The sequence below is a fragment of the Amborella trichopoda genome, chromosome 12 (assembly GCF_054954075.1).
Source record: "Amborella trichopoda isolate Santa Cruz 75 chromosome 12, AtrichopodaSantaCruz75HAP2 v2.0, whole genome shotgun sequence".
Lineage (NCBI taxonomy): Eukaryota > Viridiplantae > Streptophyta > Magnoliopsida > Amborellales > Amborellaceae > Amborella > Amborella trichopoda.
In genome coordinates, this window is record NC_142347.1 from 34,019,829 (window position 1) to 34,043,251 (window position 23,423).

At 38.7% G+C, this 23,423-nt stretch overlaps 1 protein-coding gene across 14 annotated transcripts in view; it reads left to right on the forward strand.

Annotated features, from left to right (window-relative positions):
* Positions 1-23,423, forward strand: part of LOC18430919 (16S rRNA processing protein RimM family) — a 44,301-nt gene that overhangs the window by 15,532 nt on the left and 5,346 nt on the right. For 5 of the 14 annotated variants that reach the window (XM_088854285.1, XM_088854286.1, XM_006841059.4 and 2 more), the window contains 3 exons: positions 3,772-3,971; positions 9,324-9,630; positions 13,787-13,897. In XM_088854285.1, coding sequence (XP_088710411.1) covers positions 3,772-3,971; positions 9,324-9,630; positions 13,787-13,897 — 618 coding nt within the window. Of the gene's footprint in view, positions 1-3,771; positions 4,030-9,323; positions 9,631-13,786; positions 13,915-23,423 lie in introns of all 14 variants that reach the window. The other 9 variants (XR_016046260.1, XR_016046263.1, XM_088854287.1 and 6 more) reach the window with 7 other exon arrangements.

A 23,423-nucleotide genomic window follows, 5' to 3' on the forward strand; every position in this document is an offset into this window, starting at 1 on the left:
TAGAAACTATGAGAGTAGTTAGTGTTGCAAGGCATATTAACCATCCAATTTGAGATTTGTGATGATAATAATAAACTAAAGCACAGCCAATAGGACAAAGCGTTTGAATGTTGATGTATGGAACCAAAACTTCAACCATGCATTCATCGGATTATTGTTCAAAGCACACATGAACTATGGACGACATTCAGTCTCCGGTTCTAGTTTCCAAATAACTTAAATCAAAATCCATAATTGTTTCAGCCAATTTATAAGTCACATAGTTATACACTTTGAATATTAGTATTTGATTTTGTGCCTTTACAAAAAAAAAAAATCAAGTTCTATGAGGGTGGAAACAAGATTTGATGTTTGGTTAGTTGTTGTTTTTTGCATCTATGAAACATGGTACTTGTTGTTCGTAAGTCTGGACTAGAAAACAATCGAATTGAGTATCGTTATATGTGGAAACCAATTTCAACAAGTATAGAATCGAGATTCACCAATTGCGAAATCAAGAATCAGTAAATATTAGGAACGCGATTCTAAGTGTTGGAATCAAGATTCCAGACTTCATAGAAACCGGTTTTGTGAAGATTCCTTGTCGGAATTTCCTAATTGGGGTTCCAAAGCGGTATCGCGACCTTCGGTGAGAGATTCAGGTAACTTTAATGTGGACTTTAAGCATAAAATAACCTAAATGAATATCAAGAAAAAATATTTATTCATTTAAAATGCAAATGCTGAAGTATTAAGGTAAGACAATTTTTCTGTTGTTAAATACGTAGACCTATATTTTGTTGTTGTCAAAAAATAGTGTCCGGTGTAAGTGGCCGGATTGCAGATACCTGGTGTGATAATTTGAAGCTCTTTACAAAAGCGGCTCCCCCTTGTTGCTCGAAATCTTATTTGCCAGTGTAAGTAGCGAGCATCATGCAATCAAGTCTTATATTCGTGAGGATTTCACCGATGAGTACTTAGAGCATCCAGATTGTGTGTAGGGTCAATTGTCAATTGCGCAATCAACTTTTGAACGTGATCAACAACATGATCTTCTGCAGTTTGAGGAAAACATACTACACATTATTCGTTCTTGTCAATTCCCTATCCACTTAGAGGTCCTTGGTTCAACACCATCTATTTGTAATCATGGAATATAGAATGCACATCCACAAATACAAATGTGCATGCTCATTGAGGTCAGAAGGAATGAAAATTGTGTCAGAATAATAATTTCAAAGTAGTTCAATGCCCAAGTACGTAGCAGTAATAGGAAAAACTAGGAGCAAATGCCTTTTAAGGCCACATACTTTCTACATCCTTTATACCGAAACCTTGCTGTTGCCCTTCTCCTGGTTTTTCCATAGAACTTTGGATGAACACATACCTCTTTCTCTCCACCTCTTTGTTCAGACTTGATACTGGCAACTCTTGCTTTTCTCTCCCTTGCAATTAATCTTCTATTGTCTTCCCCCTTCTTTCACACCAATGTCTACGGATGTGATGTAGTAAGACTCAAAGAAAGCAAGAAAATCTCAAAAGAGGGAGAGTGCAACAACCATTAATCATCATAGCTCTAGAACTCAAAAGTTTTACTGCAATTTCAGTAAAATTTCTATCCCCCTTTACATTGGCCACGTAATAGTCTTTTATAAGCATATGATCACCTAAAATTAACTTGAGAACTTAATAAAAGTTTAAGACTCTAAAATACCCTAATAGTTGATAAATACCAAAAAACTCAATTTAACGCTAAACTTCATCACTATTTTCAGGCATGTACTTTAAACTAGGATTTAAGGCGCAAAACAACAAAATTATGAAAAAAACCTAGAAATAGCCCTTGCAGATAACTAAGAGGCTTTCCAATTAAAACTTTAAGCATCGACAATAGGACAAAGGAGTGAATAGTTACGATCCTCGGATAAGGATTGCATCATTCACCCCTTCTCAAAAGTAACTTGTTCTGGAGCTCTCTATGAGATCCCTCCATTTTAAGAGTTATGTTCTACGTGCTTCTAATTGTACTTTTGAATTCATTTTTGGTAGCTGGTGGTGTTGTCCCGCCATTCTTTTTGTTTCTCCTTCAGTGGAGATCCATATAATTTTATTTTGTTTCTTCATTGCAATCTGAAAAGACACCAGCAGACGGATTTTCTTCTAAAGTTTGTGGAAAATATCCATTTATAGGGTAGTTAGTGCAAATCACAGGCAGCTCATAATCACACAACATGTCTTCAGGGTTTGCAGTGTGATGGATCATCAGATCCATTAGTTGATTCAACATTTCAGTCAAGCCCACCATCGATTGCAACCCGGGTCTTGAGGTACTCGTGCAGCTATCAGGCCTCTAATCTGGCATGATCAGGCCTACGTTGATACCACTTTAATGCAATGACAATTGAAGAAAGTGAGAAAATCTCAAAAATGGAAGAGCATAGCAATCATTAATTGAGCATCACAACTCTAGAACTCAAAAGTTCCATTCCGATTTCAAAAACTCATTTCCTTTCACAATGGCCACATAATAGTCTATTTATAAGCGATGTGAAACCCTAAAATTAACTTGGAATCCAAATAAACAATTTAAGACTCTAAAATACCCTAATAATTAATAAATACCTAAAAAGCTCAAATTTTAAAATTTGTCACTATTTTCAGGCATGTACTTCAAACTAAGATTTGAAGCCCAAAACAGCAAAATTATGAAAATACCCTAGCAGTAGCCTTTGTAGAGAACTGAAATATCTTCATTTTGGAACTTGAAGCACCACAATAGGACACACGAGTCAAAAGTTTTGATCTTCAGATAATGACTGCATCAAGGTGCTTCCTTTTCTCTGATGGAACTGTTGAGACCTCTTGACATGTGCAAAGAAAGTGTATCTTATTCATTTCTTATGTCTTCCCAAAACTCCAACACATGTAGGTAATCACATATAAATCTTTAACTGTTTTTATGCGAATTGAATATTTCTCCTTTCCTCAGTGTAATGTTTCCTTCGGCGGCCTCACTTTTGTGTATGAAAAAAGGAGCCCATCAATGATGCATAGACTGTCCAATTAGAATTATTGGCCTTAAAAGATACCGTTATAGACTTATGAGTTATCAATACATTGATAACTCACCTCTCAATGAGATTCCTGTGCACTAATAGTATAGGCTGGGTTTGTTCAATTGATGCATGTTGGCTTTCAGCTTACCTGAGATCTTATTCTTGCAGATGAATGGAGTATATTTTAGTGTTTTCTTTCTATACTGAACCATTGATAGGATCGTAGGATTTTGGTTTGTTGTAATATCTTGTCATGAAAATTGTTGCTATTTGTATGATTGTGATAGATATTGGTAAAGGCTATGCTTGAAATGGTAGCTATGGTGAAGGACCTCCACTAAGGAGTGACTTCAAAATTGCAAGTGCTGGCCACTCAATGTTTATGGAGAAGGATCGATTGTTTGCATTTATTGGATGAGCAGGAGTGACAAATGGGATATTTCTTTAATGGAGATATTTGTTCTTCAATGCAAACCAGCTAAACTTATTCTTCAATGCAAACCAGATAAACTTTTGCGGACTTCTTATTTGGAAAATTGGCAAGGCATTTAGAAAGTGTTATTCTCTGGACCATGTAGCTTTTCATTTTGTTCAGTTGTTGTTATCAAACTCTATACATTCTTATTTAGCAAACTGTGGTTCAAACATAAAATTAAATTCAACTTAAGGTTGGTTAGTTTTTACTGTAGCATTCATATTTTGTTCAGACAGTTGATTATTTGGTGAAATTTCCCAGGAATGGAAGGAAAGAAGAAGAGCACAGCAGCGCCTTCTAGTGACAAAAAAGAAGTTGAGTGAACTTGGACAAAAACATATCATGTATGGACTTTCATCAGGTGACAAGGCCCAAAAGACCTCACTTGTGAATCAGATTTTGAGTATCAACTTGAAGCTTTTTGGACACGCATTGGAAGATATATGTAATTCAGTTGAAAGGTATTGGGGACTTACTATGCTGTTTGAGTTGAAGAGCTCCGGAAATTAATCTCAATAGGTTTTGTGAACTGCAACTTTCTTCTTCCTCAGTGTGACTGTATAGTTAAATCTCCTTTCTTTTCAGTTAGTGCTGGCTATTTTTACTTTTTATGCTCCACATTAATTTTGGATGTTGTGATCGAAGGTAATTCAGTGACGCCAACCCTAAGCAATTGGAAGTTCCCTTTCCTTTTCCTTTTGTTTTGCTTGGTATATGATGCAGCCCAGAATACCGCTCTCGAGTATTTAGATAAGAGAGACAAGCTTAAAGTTTACAAAAGGAACCGCAAAATGGCAAAATAGTCATTGAACCTGTCCTTTAATGTCTTTTATTTATTTTCTGAGTCATTTTATTTACTTAGGGGCGTATGCAATAATTTGTAGGGTCTTTTATGTCTTCTTTTCACTAAAGTCTTTAATAATAAATGGCCATTATTAGATTAGGTGGATGGCCAAGATTAAGTCTTGTTTAGCGTTCTTATATTAGAGATGTACTCAAGCATAATGAAGCATCTTGTTAGGGACTTATATTCAAAACCCTAGAGTAGCCTGTGCTCGTGCTCTTATATCTGATTTTTTAATATTTCTCTAATTTTGGATCTTCCCTATCTTCTTCATTGTTAAACCCTAGCTCCAAGCTACTAGACCTGCACCAGATTGGTATTAGAGCACAACTATCTGTACGATATTGTAGTATTGTGCGATATTGTAGCACAATAATGTCGCACTATGTAGACGATAGTATAACATCGATTATTGTGCCCTAGATCAACAACCATACCTCCACATACAGGAAAAGTAGCAAAAGTGACAACCATAGAAGCCTTTGATGCTAGTTCGTGAGAAAGGATTGCAAATCTGAGGAGATTGGTCAAAACCAAAGCTTTGCGCTTGGTGTAGATGGAAGCACTATCTCAGGAGGATGAGATCGAGGCAGATGAGGAATCCAAGAATCCCCTCCATGATCAAGCTCCGAGGACAGAGGTAGGTGATCATACTAATAAGAATAGTAGGAAGTGGGAAATTGATCTCAAGGTTGAGATCTTGCAGTGTTATGGAAGTTTATCCGAGGACAATCATAGAGAAACTTTGTTCTTATCAAAAAGTTCTTAAGACGAGCACGTTGTGGATTGGGACTCACCATCAGTTCTTGGCAAGTACTTCAATAAAGATTTGGATGTTGCAAAAGAAGTGGGTGGTCATTGCTCTAATGGTGATCCAATCCATAAAGAAGATCAAGAAGAAGATCTTACCATTGGAGAGGATTTTGGATATGCTCCTATTCTAAATGAAGAATAGGGTGGATGTCAAGGAGTTGTTCCTTGATATAACTACGAGGAGAATGGCATTGACGGAGGCAGTGGTTAAAATTTTGATTGTCCAGCCATGTAGGCGGCAAGTTACCTAAAACACCTAGGCAAAGCCTAGGCGGGCAAGGCGTCGCCCAGGTGCTACAGTCAAGGGCGGAAAAATGGCCTCGGCTATGGTCAAAATAGTAATTCCCCCCCCCCCCTTACCCCTCCCCCAAAAAAAAGGGGGGAAAAAGGTTTTTGGGGGACATTCTAAACCCCCAAAACCAAATCGGTGCCATCTAAAGAGAGAAAGACCCCCCCAAACCCCTATTGTGTGATTTATCGAAAGATCGATAAATGTTCAATTCTTTCAATTTCTTTTGAAATCAAAGGCAATGCTTCGTGGTAATTTTCAAAGCTTCTAGTGGTCATTAGTGTGGACTTTTGGCGATCCAATAGATGAGGTTTGGGCCAACATTGTTTTCATTTTGATAGTTTTAGAGCATTATGCCATTATGATAATTGAATAAGGGTTTTGAGTTTTTTTGCTGTAATGTATTATGTTTTGAATCATTTGATTTTTCTAATTTTTAAATTTTTTTTCCTTTTTCGATATCTTTACATATTTGCAGTTGAAAATTTATAATTCGTTTGGATGATGAAATTAGTCCTATATCGAATTCTTTTATGAATAATTGGTTCTTATTTTGTACAATGTATGATGTTTTGATATCCTATTGGTTTTGTTTTACTTTTTTTATATTTTTACATATTTGTAGATGGAACATTTACTGACTTCGACTTATATTTTGTGAATAGTCATGAACATTGGATGAAATTTATATTTGTGAATATTTGATGTCCAAAACCAAATCTTATGATATTAATTAATAAGTAATAATTATATTCTTATGGATATTAATTAATAAGTAATAATTATATTTAAATTTTATCTTAATTAATAGTCCCTACCCGGCTACGCCTTTTTGAACATTGGACAAAGGTAATGATGATGTTGTTCTTCGAGTTTTACCTGAATTTAAGGTATCAAGTATGGTTCACACCAAAGATTTCAAGGTATTTTCTCCTAAGCTCTCTGCTGGTGAGTTTAATATAGGAGATACTCATCAAAGGGTTGTTGAAATCATTCTTTATGAGTGAACTCCGGCTGAGTTGTTGCTTTGTGTTGATGGAGGAACCAAATCTGTTCCGTATCATCTTCCCCGAAAACCTAAACCTAAGGAGCATAATATTTGTATCTCGACCTCACCAAATTTAGCAAGTACGAGCCTCAAAGTTTAAAGTTTTTCTTGCATCCTAAGGAATAGCTTTCCTCGGTTATGTTTATGGTTGATAGTGTTGCACACTTGTATCGCAGCAGTGTTAGTTTTCAATTTGCACAAAACGTGATGGATGAGATGTCTATGAGAGACACCATGACCGGGAAAACATTGATATTTAGTTATTTTAAATTGTGTATTTTTGAGGTTGAGTTACAATGCTTCCAAGAGATGCAAAACTCAGGGTTTTGATCTTCTCAATTTCCTCTTGCTAGTATTGCTACATCAAAGTTGTGTAATGGAAGATTAGAGAGCATGGAGGCTGCTAAGCATACCCATGCTAAAGCTCTGAAACATGGGTTTGGTTGTAGTCTTTGCACTGGCTTTGCATTTTCATCAGTTCATTACTAGATTGGCAAGCTCCTTTCAACACATTAAATGCTCAATCTTACAAGTCATAGAGGTGAGATTTTCTACAAGGTTATTTTGAATGGATATCTCTGAGGACGTATGATTAGAAGTGATTCAAGAGTCTTCCCTCCTATGCTTGTTCCTGGTTCTAGACCAAGTTGTTCTGAATATCATAAGTTGAGCCATCACATGATTGGATCATGTAAAGTGATGCAGAAGATTAATGACAATGCCTACAAATTGAAACTTCGCAACTATATTCGCACTTCCAATGTTTTTAATGTCAAGCATCTCACTCCATATCGGGATGATACCTTGCGACGACAAATCACCGAATTCAAGGGCGAATTCTTTTGAGGAATGCGGGACTGATGCAGTCTAGAATATTGCTCTTGAGTATCTAGACAAGAGAGACAAGCTTAAAGTTTACAAGAGGAACCGTGGAATGGCAAAATAATAATTGAATATGTCCATTTATGTCTCTTATTTATTTATTGAGTCATTTGATTTACCTAGGGCCATAAGTAATAATTTCTAGAGTCTTTTATGTCTTTTTATTCACTTAATGTCTTTTATAATAAATAGTCATGATTAGATTAGGCGGATGGCTAGGATTAAGTTTTGTTTAGGGTTTTTTTATGTAAGAGATGTACTCAAGGTTAATGAAGCATCTTGTTTATGGACTTCATTCAAAACCGTAGAGCAGCTAATGCTAAGTCTTTTGTCCCTGGTTTTTTAATCTTTCTCTAATTTTAGATCTTTCTCATCTTCTTCTTTGCTATACTCTATCTCCAAGCTACTAGATCTGCACTAGTAGGCAAATAAGAAATTAAACTAATAAGAATACTGGGTTTGAGATTAATGTATCTACCTGAAAGAAATTGCATATATCATTGTATCATAAAGACTTGCTTCTGGAGTGTATGTAATATTCCTCAAATGTAAAAATACGAGTAACTGTTTCTAGTGTGGGTCTACTTTGGACCTTAGATGTCAAAGCCATGTACTTAATATGGGCTTCCAGTTTTAGAACCTTGGTTCTGCTCCTGCTCTTGTTCCCAAACAGCTGTTTCTAGATGTATGTTATTTAATTCTTCTTAGCATGGGGATTCCCTTCTCTCCTTTGTTCTCCCTCCCCTACTCCCATTTTTGCTGGTTACCTATGTGACTATACTAGTATATGAGATGTTAAACACAATTATCTATGCATCACCAAGCACAGCTGCTAACTCCTGGCAACATGCTTCTCTACTGCCTAGCTGTTTAAACAAATTTTATTTAATTTAATTTATCCTTAACGTTCTGCCAAATTGATTTGAGATTTTTGTCCTAGGGTAAACCAATGAGGTGGATGTTTTATAATTATCAACCGAATGTAACTGTTTTTGGCAGTCTTTACATTAAACTTTCCAAAAAAAGCTCGTATACCACTCAAGATGCATTGCAAATGCCAAAGATGACCTTCTTGGTAGTCAATTAGGAAAACGCCAGATTTTGTATGTGAGTTTTTTCTGGACCAGTGAGTTTTGTTGATTTCATCGGTTTAACATGATTGCAATCATCTTCGTTCTTTGAGAACCTAAAAAATGATATAAATGCCCATGATTAGAATGGCCCAAAACTAAATTGAACATGAAATTAGCAGCAGATGAAATAAATGGATAACAATGTGCAATGAACTGAATATTTGAAAACTTAATTAACATAAAAGTGGCGATGCCCAGTTTCGTAAAGAACGGTTCTCTCTCCATTGATTCAAGTGCTTCCCTGCCAAGAAAATGCATCATCGTCTGCTAAGCTGTGCCCTTCCTTATTTAAGGAATCACTTATTGCCCTGCGTCCCGTGTCTAGCAGCACTTCCTTTGAGTACCTCACCTCCCTAGGCTCCTGCTTTGATCCAGACATTATCTGTCTCATTCCTCCCTTGGCGTGCCTTGGCCCCCTGCCAGAAGAACAAAATCTCATTTCTACAGGCTTAAACCCTTTTGTTAATCTCAATTCTCCTTTGCATCAAGTTCCCAATATTGTCACCATACTCTACCAAAACAAAATGATCAACACAAATTATTTTGAAATCCTCTTAAGTGGGTCTTTTGCCTGAGGGTCTAGATTTAGCTATAAATGCAGCCAATACAACACTGTGATTCAATGTATTTAGTTTGATTTGATATATAGTGCTTCTCTGGTTAGTGGCAAAAATTTAAAATATTTGAAACTGTTTTGCCATTTTCGTTAACATGATCTTCTGAGCTATAAAAAATACTGTTGAAATGAATCCAACAGAGGTTTTCAGTTAATGACTATTTCTCATTATTATTTCAAACTTGTAGAAGAGGTACTGTATTGGACTTCATGAATGCAAATTCAGCTATAATATCGAGGAACACGTTCAGAATGCCACGGGATTGCCTTTGTCTACCTCAATGGAAAGATGAAAAAGACAATTTGTATCCACTACAAGAATTGGCAACACATCTCCTTTCTGAAGGGAAAATTGCTTTTCTTCTGACATTGGATGATAGAAGCAAATTCCAAAGTGATTGCAAACCTGATCTTATGTTTTCTGGTGCTGCAAATATATCAGATGAAGTTCAGCATCGAGAGGTCCACTTAATAGGCCAAAAAATTTCAAAGTTGGTATGCTATTTCTGATGAATACTTTATATGTTTGAAGTTAACTGGGTTATGTCGAACTCCAGTGGAAGCAAAGACACTTTGCCATTAGTCTTTCACCATCACTTTTTATTTTATTGAAAAGCTGAATATAACCTGATTTCTTAACTTGAATTTCATTCCTGGCTCGAATTATTAATTTCTGTGCCCTTGAAGACAAAATAGAAACTTTAACTAGCTCCTATCATGTGCTTTGGGCGTTTAATTGCGATAACAATGAAAACAATTGTCTTTTTTTGGTTTAATTGTGCATGCATAAGTCTGTTTTCATTGATTTGTGCAAGGTTTGGTCTGTTTCGTTTACCTTGGTGTATAGCAGCAACAAGCAGTACTAACGTGTTTTCTACTTGTAAGAAGCTATTGTGGTGAGAAAAAGCCATGCTTTTGATAGCATGGGACGAGTTTGTGCACCAACTCATCATTTCTGTGATGAGTAACCGAGTTAGTTGGTTACTTTCTTTTCAGAAAATGCTTAGAGAACATAAATAATCCCACTGACCAAGCAATCGCAAAGAGAATGGCTGTCAACCTTTGTGGTTGACAAATGAAAAAAATAAGAGGTTTAAGGCAATCTTGATGGCATTGGAATGTAACTTGAAGTCTTGGAGTGGATATGGTGGTCATGGACTTGAACACTGCATTTTGATTCTCACCTTGCCAAGAATCAAAAAGGCTCGTAGAAAAGCAAATAAGAGATTGTGGATCTTTTTCCAGTGGTAGAAATTGCCTAGTCCAATTCAGCAATAGTTGTCGACTGGATAATATTCAATGAGGCCCGAAAAAGTCCATGTCTAAGTGTAGATCTGGCTTATGTCTAACAAGCTCATGTACTTCAACTATGTGAGGTTTGTGTGTGAAGAAATTGGCGCAATAACTAAACAACATGAGATATATCTAGCCCCTAGCATTTTGATGGTATAAAATAAACAAGATTTGTTTAATTCACTTCGTTTCTTTTTGTCCAAGTCACTTCTCTTTTTGTCTTAGTCACTTCCGCATCGGCCTTTTGCGTGCAAGATGGCCACCCAGTAGCCTATGAAAGCCGGAAGCTCAATGACAACCCTGCTGCTGGATTTCAGTTGTGGAAGGTCAATAAGTGAATCCCATTGTGATGCAGCAAGTTGAGTTTTTAGCACGATAGTATGTCAATTAATAATTATCCATTAGATGAGTTGTTGAGATAAGATCTTGTGCGTGTTGTTCTAGGCATTGTGATACCTTTGGAAGACATTATAATCTGAGGTATTAAGAAGATCCTGTTTCTTTCATCTAAAGCTGCTGCTGTAAGCTTCCACAAAATAATACGCTCATCATTGCCTGTAATAAGTATGTGCACATATACCAGTAAGTCAATTTCTTGCCTCCAGTATGTGTTACAAGGAGGGAGGATCCTGTAAACAGTTTAACTGTACTGTATTGTGACCTCCTGAAATTTCTTGAACATGGACTAGGAGCTTGTTGGAGACCCTGGATATGAAAGAAGTGGCTATGTGGAATTCCAGGGAATAAAATGAAAAAAAATTCATTTTCTTTTATTAATATAACTGAATTCCACTTACCATTGTCACACAATGATGCTGTACATAAGAAACAAGGGCAAGCTTTCTATGCTTCCCCTGCAGCATAAGACTTATATACTTCCCGTTATCCAACCGTCCATTTGAATGGATGGCTAAGATGGCTCCAATCACAATGTCGCATCTCTACACTATTTTATTTTTAATTTTTTTAAATTATTTTGACCCCAAATTTTGGGCATCCGCACCTCTCTTAAACTCGCACCTGCAAAAAATACAACAAAATAGTTCCAATAAAATAAAATGACTAAAATACCCTTGAAAGTTTCATGGGGTATTTCGGTCATTATATTTTATTGAAAAGAAATTTAAACTATTTTTGGTAGGCGCACCCCATTTAGAAGATGACATGTACCAAATTTCATATTCATAAAATTTGTAAAAAAAAAATTAAAAAAAAATACTCTTGAGGCATCGAATGTAGATCAAACGGTGAGTGGTTCACTTGATTTAAATTGGATGGCTGGATGGTAGGGGAAGCATATGTCTTTTATGCTGTAGGGAAAGTATAGAAACCTTTCCCAAGAAACAAAACCCTAAATACAACCTAGAATCTTTCGTGTTATTGCCAAATAAATATTGACCCAATCGAAGGGCTGAATACAAACTTTAATTGTGAATTCGAATATAAATAATATTCCTGGAAATTGCAATAAGTTAAGCAGTAATGACTGAAAATAAACTAAGAATAGTGGGGAAGACTTACTTGAGTTAGCCTAGTATCACCGCCTTAGGACTTGATACTCTCTGCATCTGATTACCTGGTCGATGGTGCACTTTGATCGTAATGGCCCCACCGAATTCTCTAAATTTGGAAGTTCATTAGGCAATACCTTTTCAAATCTAGTTCTTAAGAGCATAAAAGAAGAATGGAGTTTTTTTAAGACCCTTTTAGGAACTTCTAGGGCATGCCACAAGTGGCAACCTCTCTTGGACAATTATGGGCTGGGCTTATCCCTCTCTGTATTCCCTGGGTGGTGCGTGCCTACCGTAGGTCTTCATGGTGGTATGAGCCACCTCTTAGACGGAGAGAGACTAGAGAGTTGAGAGAGAGAATGGCATGGAGGCAAGAGAATGAGATGAGAGAGAGAGAATGGCATGGAGGCAAGAGAATGAGATGAGAGAGAGAGAGAGAGGATAAGACATTTAGATGGTGAGAATGAGGGAGGGCTACCCTCTATTTATAGCTTTCAATGGGGCCTAGGTATGCCTATTTGATTTAGAATTCCTCTTGGCCATAGGACTGCTAGGTAATATATGAGGTGCGAGAGAAACAAATCTAAGCCATCTATTGAAAAAATCAGCCATCATAAGGAGGAATTTAGAAACCTGATCCCCTGAATCTTTGAACCACACTTCTAGTCAACCTAGGATATGACTAGTCAAAACTCATTTTCCATTTTGACTAGAATTTCTTTTTCTCTCACAAAAGATTGTAGGAATTCAAAGTAAAAAGCATTTAGTCATATTCAAAGAATTGAAAAAATATTTTGCAAAGACAAAATATTGTCTACTCCCACAAAATATGTCACATCTTTTTTCAAATATTTCCTCAAAATATCCTTCTAACAGAAATTCTTTATTTTTTAAAAAAAATTCAAGAAGAGAAGGAAAAAGGGAGCCACAGGGGGGGGGAGATAGGGGTGGTTCCCACCTCTATGTGTGATGTGTGGGCCCTATGCATCACGTCCCACACATGTGGGTGTGATGCACGTTTGGGGCTGGATCCAAAGGACCCCCCACATGTTTCTTCTAGCTCCTCCACAATTCCAGAAATTATGATAACACCCTTTAAAGGTTTTTTCACTAGTGAAAATGATTTTAAAAATTTTGGAAAATGCTAATAATCTCAAAAATATTTCTTAAGCTGAAAATAAAATTTCTAGAAGTGGATTGGTACCAATGGATGAAGAAAAGTGAATGTCAGGGCATTCCACCCCACCTAGTAACCTTGATCCTCGATTATCTTCAAAACCAACCGAATGTGACCCGTGACCCATGACCCACAATCTCATGCAATGGAGCATGATTAGTTTGTCAAAGTTAGCCAATAAATAGTGAAATCACGGTCTCAGAATGTGGATTATGGTTTCCCCTAAGAGCAAGACAGTGCACATATCTCTATAGTGCAGAGGAGGCCTCTCTCTATGCACATGTACATGAATCTGTTTGCAAGGTTGCTTCTTGGATAATATTTAAAATGTATAAGTTTTATGTAATGTTTGTATCTCAAAATATAAGTGCATTCTCCTGGATTTTTTTAACATTATTCACCGGTGCGTACTGCATTTGTATCAATCTTGATATTATTGCTTCGCTGATTGCCTATGTTATGCGGTTCTTTGGTCACCGAGAGCTTAGTGATGATTCATTTAGAAAGTGGAATTGAATAGATATAGAGCTACATGGATCAAGAAAATAGAATGCTAATGTAGAACTTAAAGCATTTATGCCTCATGATGTGAGAGTTGATATCAGGTGTTCTTAGGACTGTAAAGCATCAATGTGATGTTGCCTGATGATGTCATTTTAATGATGTGCAGGTTGCAGAGTATCCTTCAGCCATTTTTATTATTTTCTGTCCAACTAATGAAACCTTATCCTTGAAAGACTTTTTTGAAGAGTACAACTATTTTAGTCATGACCGAGAAAAGGTTGACACACCTACATAGTATGCTTTACGGGTTCTTCTTTCTTATTTAAGTACCAATTTTACCATATCACATGCTATATTACTTGCTTTTATCACAATAAATGGTTGATTGTTAGTTCCTATTATCTTTTAACATTATATTGTAAATAATTAGACAAACCTGGACAATTTGCATTGAATTCAACTAACAGAATAAACTGTGAAGAAACCTGAGACCTTAATAAGAAGTTTGTGCATGTAATTACATTTTGCAAAACTATGTATTGCTGCCTACCTTTCCACTAGAGATAGAGAGAGAGAGAGAGAGAGAGAGAGAGAGGAGAGATAGAGAGGGAGGGAGGGAGGGAGGGAGGGAGGGAGGGAGGGGGAGAGAGAGGTCTATAGCTGCCTTGGATAGCTTACATTGAAATAAGCTCAGGCGGTCAGGCCATCAATGCTCAGTCTCTACACTTTATTTAGCAATTCAAATGTCTTCGATATCCAGTCTGTCATCGATATCCCATCTCTCCACTTGATTGAGTGTGGCATTCCTTAAGATATTAGATGCCTTTAGTAAATGTGCAGCATCTGATAATAGATCAGCTATCAATGGAAATGCCTGCTTATTCGGCATTGCAATAGCCAGCTAGATCAAGTCTAATATTCCATACAGTGAAGATTCCCTTCCCCAGAGGGGACTTGAGATAGCTAGATCCTGATTACTCTGTTTATGTCAGTAGATCATGATGGCACACTAAACTCGCATCATATGTAACGTCTTGCCTGGTAATTGTCAAACAGAAAAGCTTACTAACCAACCTTTGCTACTGACTGATATCCTTCAAGAATTCTTCTTACAATATCAGATCTTCAGTCATGGTCCACTGATGAATCAATTGGCTTGGATATTAGTTTACAAGCCTTCTCGAAGAATTCCGAGGCTTTTTGTGTTGTATAATAAAAACAACTTGCAGTGAGTGCCCTACTTAAATACTTAAAATTGAGCAATCCTAAGTCCTTTATATCAAACTGTTGCTGTAATAGAATTCGTGATTTCTGATACTTTCGACGTCCATGCATCCACGAGCAATGCCAACAACACAAACAACTACGAAAGAAATACCTTGAGCTCTTCTCTTGACAAATAGGGAACACTTAGCATTAGTCCTATGAAAGTTAGTGCCTAGAAAAGCAATACCAAACTTGTCAAGCAAATAACTAGTCACTGCTACAATTGGTAGAGCTTTGTGTAAGTCAACATACCATTCGAAAGGGTGAGTGAATGGATGGACTGAGTGGGTGTTACATGTAGACCTCCTCTTCAAGATAACCGTAAGTAATGCGTTTTCAACATCTATATAGTGGTTAATTCTTATTGGCTGCAACTGATAATAGAACTCGACCATATCCCGTTTTTTCTATAGGAGCAAAAGTCTTACGGATGTCCACTCCATGTGTTTGAATATAGAACTTTACCACCAATCTAGCTTTTATGATTTTCATTACTGCCATAAGATGTTAATTTATGCTTATAGACCTAACAACACCCAATACCATTTTTCCCAATTGGAAGTTTCATGTTATTATGGGCATGATTTTTCCTCAAGTGCATCTATTCCTTTCCCTATTGTATATATCCATTGAGAGCTTGTAATTGCCTCTCCAAAGGTCTAAAAAGACTTTCGGAAGTGATCCTAAAGCGTTCAGTGTTTTGAATAAAAATGTTAATTACACAACTCTTTATAAGAAAATAAGAGGAAATGACAATCTCTAGAATGCAACAAACTCCACAACTTGAAACATGGTGTGCTGACTTTACTATGAGTCATGAACAATTCAGAACTCTATCGGTTGGGTGACCTCAGATGAGCCTGCTGCAGTTCCCTCACTTATGATATATTGAGTAGTCATTGTTGCGATAGCCTTATGTAGAGACCTCTTTTCACAATCCTTCCCAATCATCCTCCAGTCATGTCATGAGAGACACAGAAATTTAAGTTGAAATTCCACCCTTTTGTTTTGCTACTAGTTGGCAATAGATTTGTTAGAAAAAGGGGATATAAATGACATGAAATAAGAGGAAAAATGGTTAATGCTACTAGAAACTTGAACTGGTGCACTACGGCCATCAGCTAGTGAAGCAAAGTTTGTAGACTTATATTCTTAAGGTTCCAAAATGGATTGTGTCATGTTCAATTTTCCTTCTCTAAAAATTGCTTGAGGTCATATAGGTCATTTTTTTTTTGATTGTTAGGCCTAAATTGTTTTGGGTTCCTCAAGAATTCATTGATTGTGCAATAGTACCCATCTCTTCCTCTCTGGCCACGGAGACTATTGGGGAGGTCGACTGCGATGGGAGAAATGCAAGTAAACCCATCTCTCCCCCCCAGGCCTCGGAGACTGCCAGGGATGTCGACGGGGATGGGGAATTTAGAGTAGATAACAGAATGATCGAGATGTTCAAGGTTATGGGCTTCCATCATGACGGCTTAGAGGGTCCAGCTCATAAAATTCCTTACGGCTGATGCAAATAGTAGCATGAAGGTGAGGCCCAAAGGACAACGAGAACTATTGAGTTTATTTTCTTCTATCTCCTATGAGGGTAACATCGCTGGTGGCCCCCTGGAGCCTCCTTCTACTGATCGTCCTAAGAGATCGTCTAGAGTGGTCTCCTCTTCCGCTCCCACCCCTTTCAAATGAAGATCATTACTTGGAATGTTAGGGGCCTGGGACAGGCGTCTAGAAGAGATGTCATAAAGGACTTAGCCACAAAGCACTCCCCAGCTGTTCTTGCCCTCATTGAAACTAAGCAACCTGATCCCACCCTCCAGTTTATTCGCCAGGTCTGGGGCAAAAGACCCTGCCAGTGGGTTTCTTTGCCAGCAAATGGGTCATCTGGGGGCATTTGGGTGATTTGGAACCCTTCAGATCACACCCTCAATTCCTCCTTCATTGGGGAATTCTCAGTGACTGTTACCCTCTCTAGCGGTCCTAATGGGGTCCCCTGGATATTCACGGCCGTTTATGGCCCAAATTCTGCTTCCCATAAACACAGGTTTTGGTATGAGCTGGATCAAATAGCCGCCCTACCTCACCCATATGGGCCCTGGGTGGTGACTTCAACGTTACTAGATGGTCCAATGAGAGGAATTCCTCCACCTCCATCTCTCAGGACATAAGGGATTTCTCTGATTTTATAAATTGGCAAGAACTCCTGGATATCCCTCTCCAAGGTTGACGGTTTACCTGGTCTAATCATGCTTCCACTCCCTCCCTATCCAAGCTCAATAGATTTCTTCTTTCGCTTCATCAGAAGGAATATTTCTTGGGCTCCTCTGTGGTAACCCTACCCAAACCCACTTCTGATCACTGCCCTATCCTTCTTGACACTCTAGCTGTTAGAAAAGGCCCAAAACCTTTTAGGTTTGAATTGGCTTGGCTCCAAGATTCGTCTCTTTCCAGCCTTATCCCAACCTGATGGAACTCCTCCTCTCAAGTTAACGGTAAGGATGGTTATAGGCTTCAGACAAAAATTCAACTTCTCAAATTCTCTCTCAGAACCTGGAGCAAGTCCTTTTCTTGCAATTGTTCCCAAATTAAATCGTCCCTTTTGGAGTCTCTGCATCTTCTGGACAGTCTTGCGGAATCCTGACCTTTGAACTCCATAGAAAAGGATCTCCGAACACAGTCCAAGATGGAATATTTCTCTATCCTTAAAAAATAAGAGATATACTGGTACCTGAGATCAAGGATTAAAAGGTTGAAAGATGGTGACTTGAACACCGCCTTCTTTCATCGGATAGGTAACTGTCGCAGGCGCGACAATACTATGTGGATCATAAAATCCAACAATTGCTAACTGGTTGACCCCGTAGCAATCGAGTAGGCCATTCTCGACTTTTTCCTGATGCTTTACAATGCCTCTTCTGTACCGAGACCTAGAATGTCATCCCTAGACTTCTTGACCCTCCCTTCAGACTGGGCTGAGTGGTTAGAGCATCCTATCTCAGACGAAGAAATTCTACAAGCTATTGATGCCTTAGCGATGCCTTAACGAAAGGTAAAGCCCTCGGCCCAGATGGATTCCCTATTGCTCCCTTCAAAACTTTATGGGAAACCTTCCATCCTGACTTCATCGAATATTTTGAGGAATTCTTTCACAGGGGTACTATCCACAAAGCAATTAACGCAACCTTCCTAGCCCTCGTTCCAAAAGTGGAAGGGGCAGAAGAGGTTAAGGACTTTCGCCCAATTAGCCTGCTGAACTCCTCTTACAAAATCTTGGCTAAAGTCCTGACTTCAAGACTCCAATACGTCCTCCCCTTTGTCATCTCTCCACCCCAAACTGCCTTCATCCAAGGTAGGCAAATCCTTGATGGGGCACTGGTGGCCTACAAGTGCATCCACTCGCGACACCTATCAAAGTGTCCTGGCCTTATCTTCAAAATCGATTGGGAAAAGGCTTATGACCATATCGAATGGCCGGTTTTGGAGGAAACCATGCCTAGAATGGGATTCTGGGACTGATGGAGAAAGTTGGTGAGGGGTTGTTACTCCCACCCTTACTTCTCTGTCCTTATAAATGGATCCCCAAAAGGATACTTCCCATCCTCGAGGGGGTTCTGCCAAGGGGCCCCTCTCTCTCCCTTCCTCTTCACTATAGCAGCTGAAGTCTTCAGCCTCTCGCTCTCCTGTCTTTGCCAGGCGGGTATCCTTTCAAGCTTCAAAAGTTGCCTACAAGGCCCTATGGTGTCGTATCTGAAATATGCGGATGACACTTGTTTTCCTTGATGCCTCAACCCGTGAAGCTGATTCCCTAAAGCTTTTCCTTCAATGCTTTCAATTAACCACGGGCTTTAAAGTCAATCTGAAGAAATCTACTACGATGGGAGTTGGCCTATCTTCTTCCGAAGTCAGAAACATCATCCTAGATTGGGAGTGTATAGTAGAGGATCTTCCCACTACTTACCTTGGCCTTCCCTTGGGACTGGGTAAATCGAAATAGAGACTCTGGTCTCATATCCTGGATAAGGTAGATAGGACGTTGGCGGCATGGAAAGGTAGATATCTTTCTATGGCAGGTCAGTCTACCTTGATCAAAGCTATTTTAGCCAATTCCCCTGTGTACCTCATGTCCCTCTTCCACATACCTGCTCAGGTGGCTAATCGTCTGGAACAACTTATGCGAAACGTTTTGTGGTCAAGGCAAGCAGAGAAGACAAAATTCCACCTGGTTGCATGGGAAAACATTTGCATACCTAAAAACTTTGGAGGTCTAGGGATCCGGACCCTTAGGAAACACAATATGGCCTTACTCGGAAAATAGTGGTGGCGTCTTGCTCGATTCTCTTTGGGCTAGAATTCTTTGAAGTAAATATAAAATTCCGGAAGGCGCTTGGATGCCTGATGATAGACGGTGGCCGAAAGCGTCAGGAGCCTGGAAATCTGTCCTTACCTCTCTCCCACAGTTCAAAAGATGGGTACGTTTTCAGCCAAGGGTGAGCGATAGGGTACTTTTCTGGTTTGACCTTTGGTTGGGTCATACCCCTTTGAGACAAGCTTTCCCAACCCGCTTCTCTCTAGCCACTAACAAACACTCCACCGTTGCTGAGGAAATGATGCTAATAGGGGGCCGCAGAATTTGGAACCCTGTTTCCGTAGGCACCTCATTGATGAGGAAGCCTTGCACTTTCAAATGCTCTCGGCTGCGCTACACTCAAGGTTCATTCCCTTATATGGGACTGATTCTATGGTGTGGACGCTTACTCCTATTGGCCTTTTCTCGGTTGCTTCTTTCTATAAGAGCCTTTCTCAGGCCCCTACCCTTCCTGCCAACCCGCCATCAGTCGTGGCAAAAGTGTGGGTGACCATTGCACCTCCCAAGGTGCAAACCTTTAACTGGATTTCGGCATCCAGCAGAGCCCTCATGGTGGACCAACTCCAAAAAAAGGGGATCCCCATCCCTAATAGATGCGCCTTATCTGAGGAGGAATCTAACCCTCACCTCTTCCTTCTATGCAAGGTCGCACATGATCTATGGGTTATGGTAATACAACTATTTGGTATCCATTGGGTCACGCCACCCTCGGTCAGAGCCCTCATCTCTTACGACTTGGACTCCCATTAGCCGAAAGCTGGTAAAACTCTGTTGAAAGCTTTTGTAGCGGCTACCATATGGAGTATATGGGTTGAAAGGAATAACAGAGTTTTTCAAGGTATAAAAATACCAACCCCAGCTCTCTTTCACAGGATCACTACGTTGGTCTCCTTTTGGGCCTCCAATCATCAGATTTCGCGGGCATTCCGAAGAACTTCTTCCATAGTCAGTGGGAGAACATTCTTTACCACCAACCGAGAAAGGATATACGACGCAAGAACTGACAGCCCCCACCTGCGGGCTGCATTAAGTTAAAGTTTGACGGTAGTTCAATTGGGAATCCTGGCCCGGCAGGCACTGAAGGAGTTTTTAGAGACCACCACCGGAAAGTCCTCTTAACGTACTCCGAATACCTCAGTAGTGGTGACTCCCAATATGTAAAGGCTATGGCTCTGCTACTGGGGCTGAAAAAGTTCAACCAGTCTTGAGGAGCACGCCTCATTGTGGAAGGAGACTCCCACTGTACAATTTCTTGGGCAAGTGAGAAGATCCCCCCCCGCCCCCCCCCAATGGCAACCGTCCACCATTTTTGATGAAATCTTTCACATTTGCAAGGATATGGATGTCTCCTGAAGGCATATATGGTGGACAGCCAACGAGTTCTCAGATCTCATGGCGAAGGAGGGAGCTGGAGTGCAAGAAGAAGATAATGCCGGGTCCCGCTCCTTTTTTGTCATGGACCACAGGCTCTCTTAGTAGCTTCAAAAGTGTCCTCCCTGGTTTTTGGTTTTACTTCTTGGCTACCCACTGTAAATCGTTGTAAACATACAACTATTATAAGCCCTCTTTTTGTATATGGCTCTCTGAAGAATTTTTTACCAAGAGCTACCTTTCTGGGGGTTCTCGGTATTCCCATTTTTGTAACCATTACTGGCTCAGTAATACAATGTTAATGTGTCAAAAAAAAATAGTTTGTCCAATAGGTGGTGTTGCAAGTCTATCATGAAGAGCCTAACTTTTTGTCCTTTGTGGTTTGATTTATTACGTTTTGTACTACACATTCCTTAACATTTGGGTGTCTATACTCTCGTCTTGGACCGCATTTGGGACCCAAGGCTCTACCATCTTACCAGGGGCTCATATCCTGTCGAAGAGTGCGTATTGGGTACTTCTGTTGCCATGGATGTTCACAAATAATGTGTATCACGATAGGAAAATCGACGGAAGATTCACTGAGTGATCAAAAACCTTAGAAATCTTGAAGATACCCTAAAAAATACGTTACTGGATGGTAAAAAATAATGAAATCTTATAAGATATAACTCAGAATTGCATGAAACTTTAGATGAAGATGCTCTAGGATTGGGCAAACTAGATCCACCTCAGAGCTGCACCATGGAGGCTCTCACATATGTGACTTGCGGGATTTTTGTTTAGTCGGGTTTGTATATAAAAAAATCGAGAGTTTTATATGGTTCATGGGACCTAAATCCAATTTTTGGTAAACCTTACATGTGAATCAGTAGGGCCCAGGACAAAATTTAGTTTTGGTTTAAAATTCATTTGGTCCCCACACATGTAAAATATGCTGGGAAAAACATATCTCTGGATCTCTTTCCAGACTCAGAACATATCAAATATTCACCAAACCTCCTCAATTGGGTATCGATGGAATCAGGTGTTCAGAGGAGAAAGAGCCCAAAAATTTTGGTTCCTGGGCTTTCAGCAGCCTGTGCTGATGATGTCATTGTCTCCTATAATCTGTCTTCTGTAGTGATGATACATCCCACTACTGTGAGATCACTTCGATGACATGTGAACGCTTGCTTGGGTATACTAAGGTTTTGGTATGGCAATACAGGAAAATTGATGGAGATATGATTTGAGAAGAATGAATGTTATGGTCCCACAGTGCATCACATTATCTTATATAATATTTTACAGAAAGAATAAAAGCCGATGGACATATAAGTAGTTACACGTGCCATGTGGGCTATATTGTACCCAATAGATTGAACAAAGGACAGTGTTGCCCCTATTCTACATGCTATATCTGCACTAATACTCGAATGTATACGTGATTCTGACCCCTTCATGTACAATGATGTGGCCTCAACATCTGTATCAACTGGAGTGCTTAACAATTAAAATAGTCTGATTTAGATGTTCTATGGACTGGTTAAGTTGTTCATTTTCTGGTCTTTTTGATGTCCTCTCTTCTTACCCGCCTTAGTTCTTCTTTTGTACAATGTTCATGTCGACCATTTTGTGTTGAGCCCTTACTTTGGCCTGTTTGTTAGTCATCCTCGAAGAATGGCATAAAGTCTTCTCCTGGATTACAAGGAACAACGTCTTCATCATCTCCACCTTTCTCAACATTGTCCTCAACAAATTGCTCCATTGGATGTCTTCTTATGAAGAATGGTTCTTTATCATTTTGTGTTAGTCTCTGTTCTTCTGTTTAGTCTCTGTCCTTCGGATATGGATTTTCATCAGCAACATTATTCTTTGGAGGAGCAAACATTCGCGATTCATTAGATGCTATATGTCTAGAAATAAACATTCTTTTTGTTCGGGGACAATAACAACCATAGCCTTTATGATCATTTGAGTATTCCGCAATAGTACATGTTTCTTAGGATCGACTTTATGACTAAGGCTACTATCAAAATGGTCATAAGACCAACATCCAAAACTCCAAGGTAGAGTAATAAGGAGTTCTTCCAATTAGTGTATGGTATGGAGATTTTCCATCCAATACGACAATTGGAAGTCTATTTATTAAGAAGGTGGTTGTATGTAAGCTTCTGTGCCAAAACTTTGAAAATCCACCAGAGAACATAAGAGATAATCCACATTCATTTATATTTATATGTTCTTTTTTGCTATTCCATTTTATTGTGATGCATAAGGATAAGAAATTTATTGCTCCATCCCATTATGCCTCTGGTAATTTTGTAACATTTGAGATGAGTACTCTCCTCCTCCATTACCTTGAAATATAAAATTTGCTTATGAAAGTTCTTTTCAACAAACAACTTGAAACATCTAAACGTCTTAAATACATGAGATTTTTCTTAAGAAAGAAATTCCGTTTAAATCCAGAAAATTCAACAAAAAATATCATTAATAGAGGGAACTAGAAGGAGATGTAGTCGGAGATGGACCCTATACATCATAATGCACTAAGCCTAATGGAGAAGAAGCTTGTTTATTATTAGAAGCGAATGGCAACTTGAGTTGTTTTTCCAGTTGACAACCAGGACAAGCAAAATTGTGTACACAACTCATGCAGAATTTTAATCCAGATATATTCGTGCAGAATTTTACTCATACATGTGTATATTTTTTCTTTGAGCTGCTGTCAATGGTTGATAATGTTCTTGTATTCGCTATCTGAATGATGTGATTTTAAAAGGTTTTACTCATATCCACTTATATTGTTGCTCTG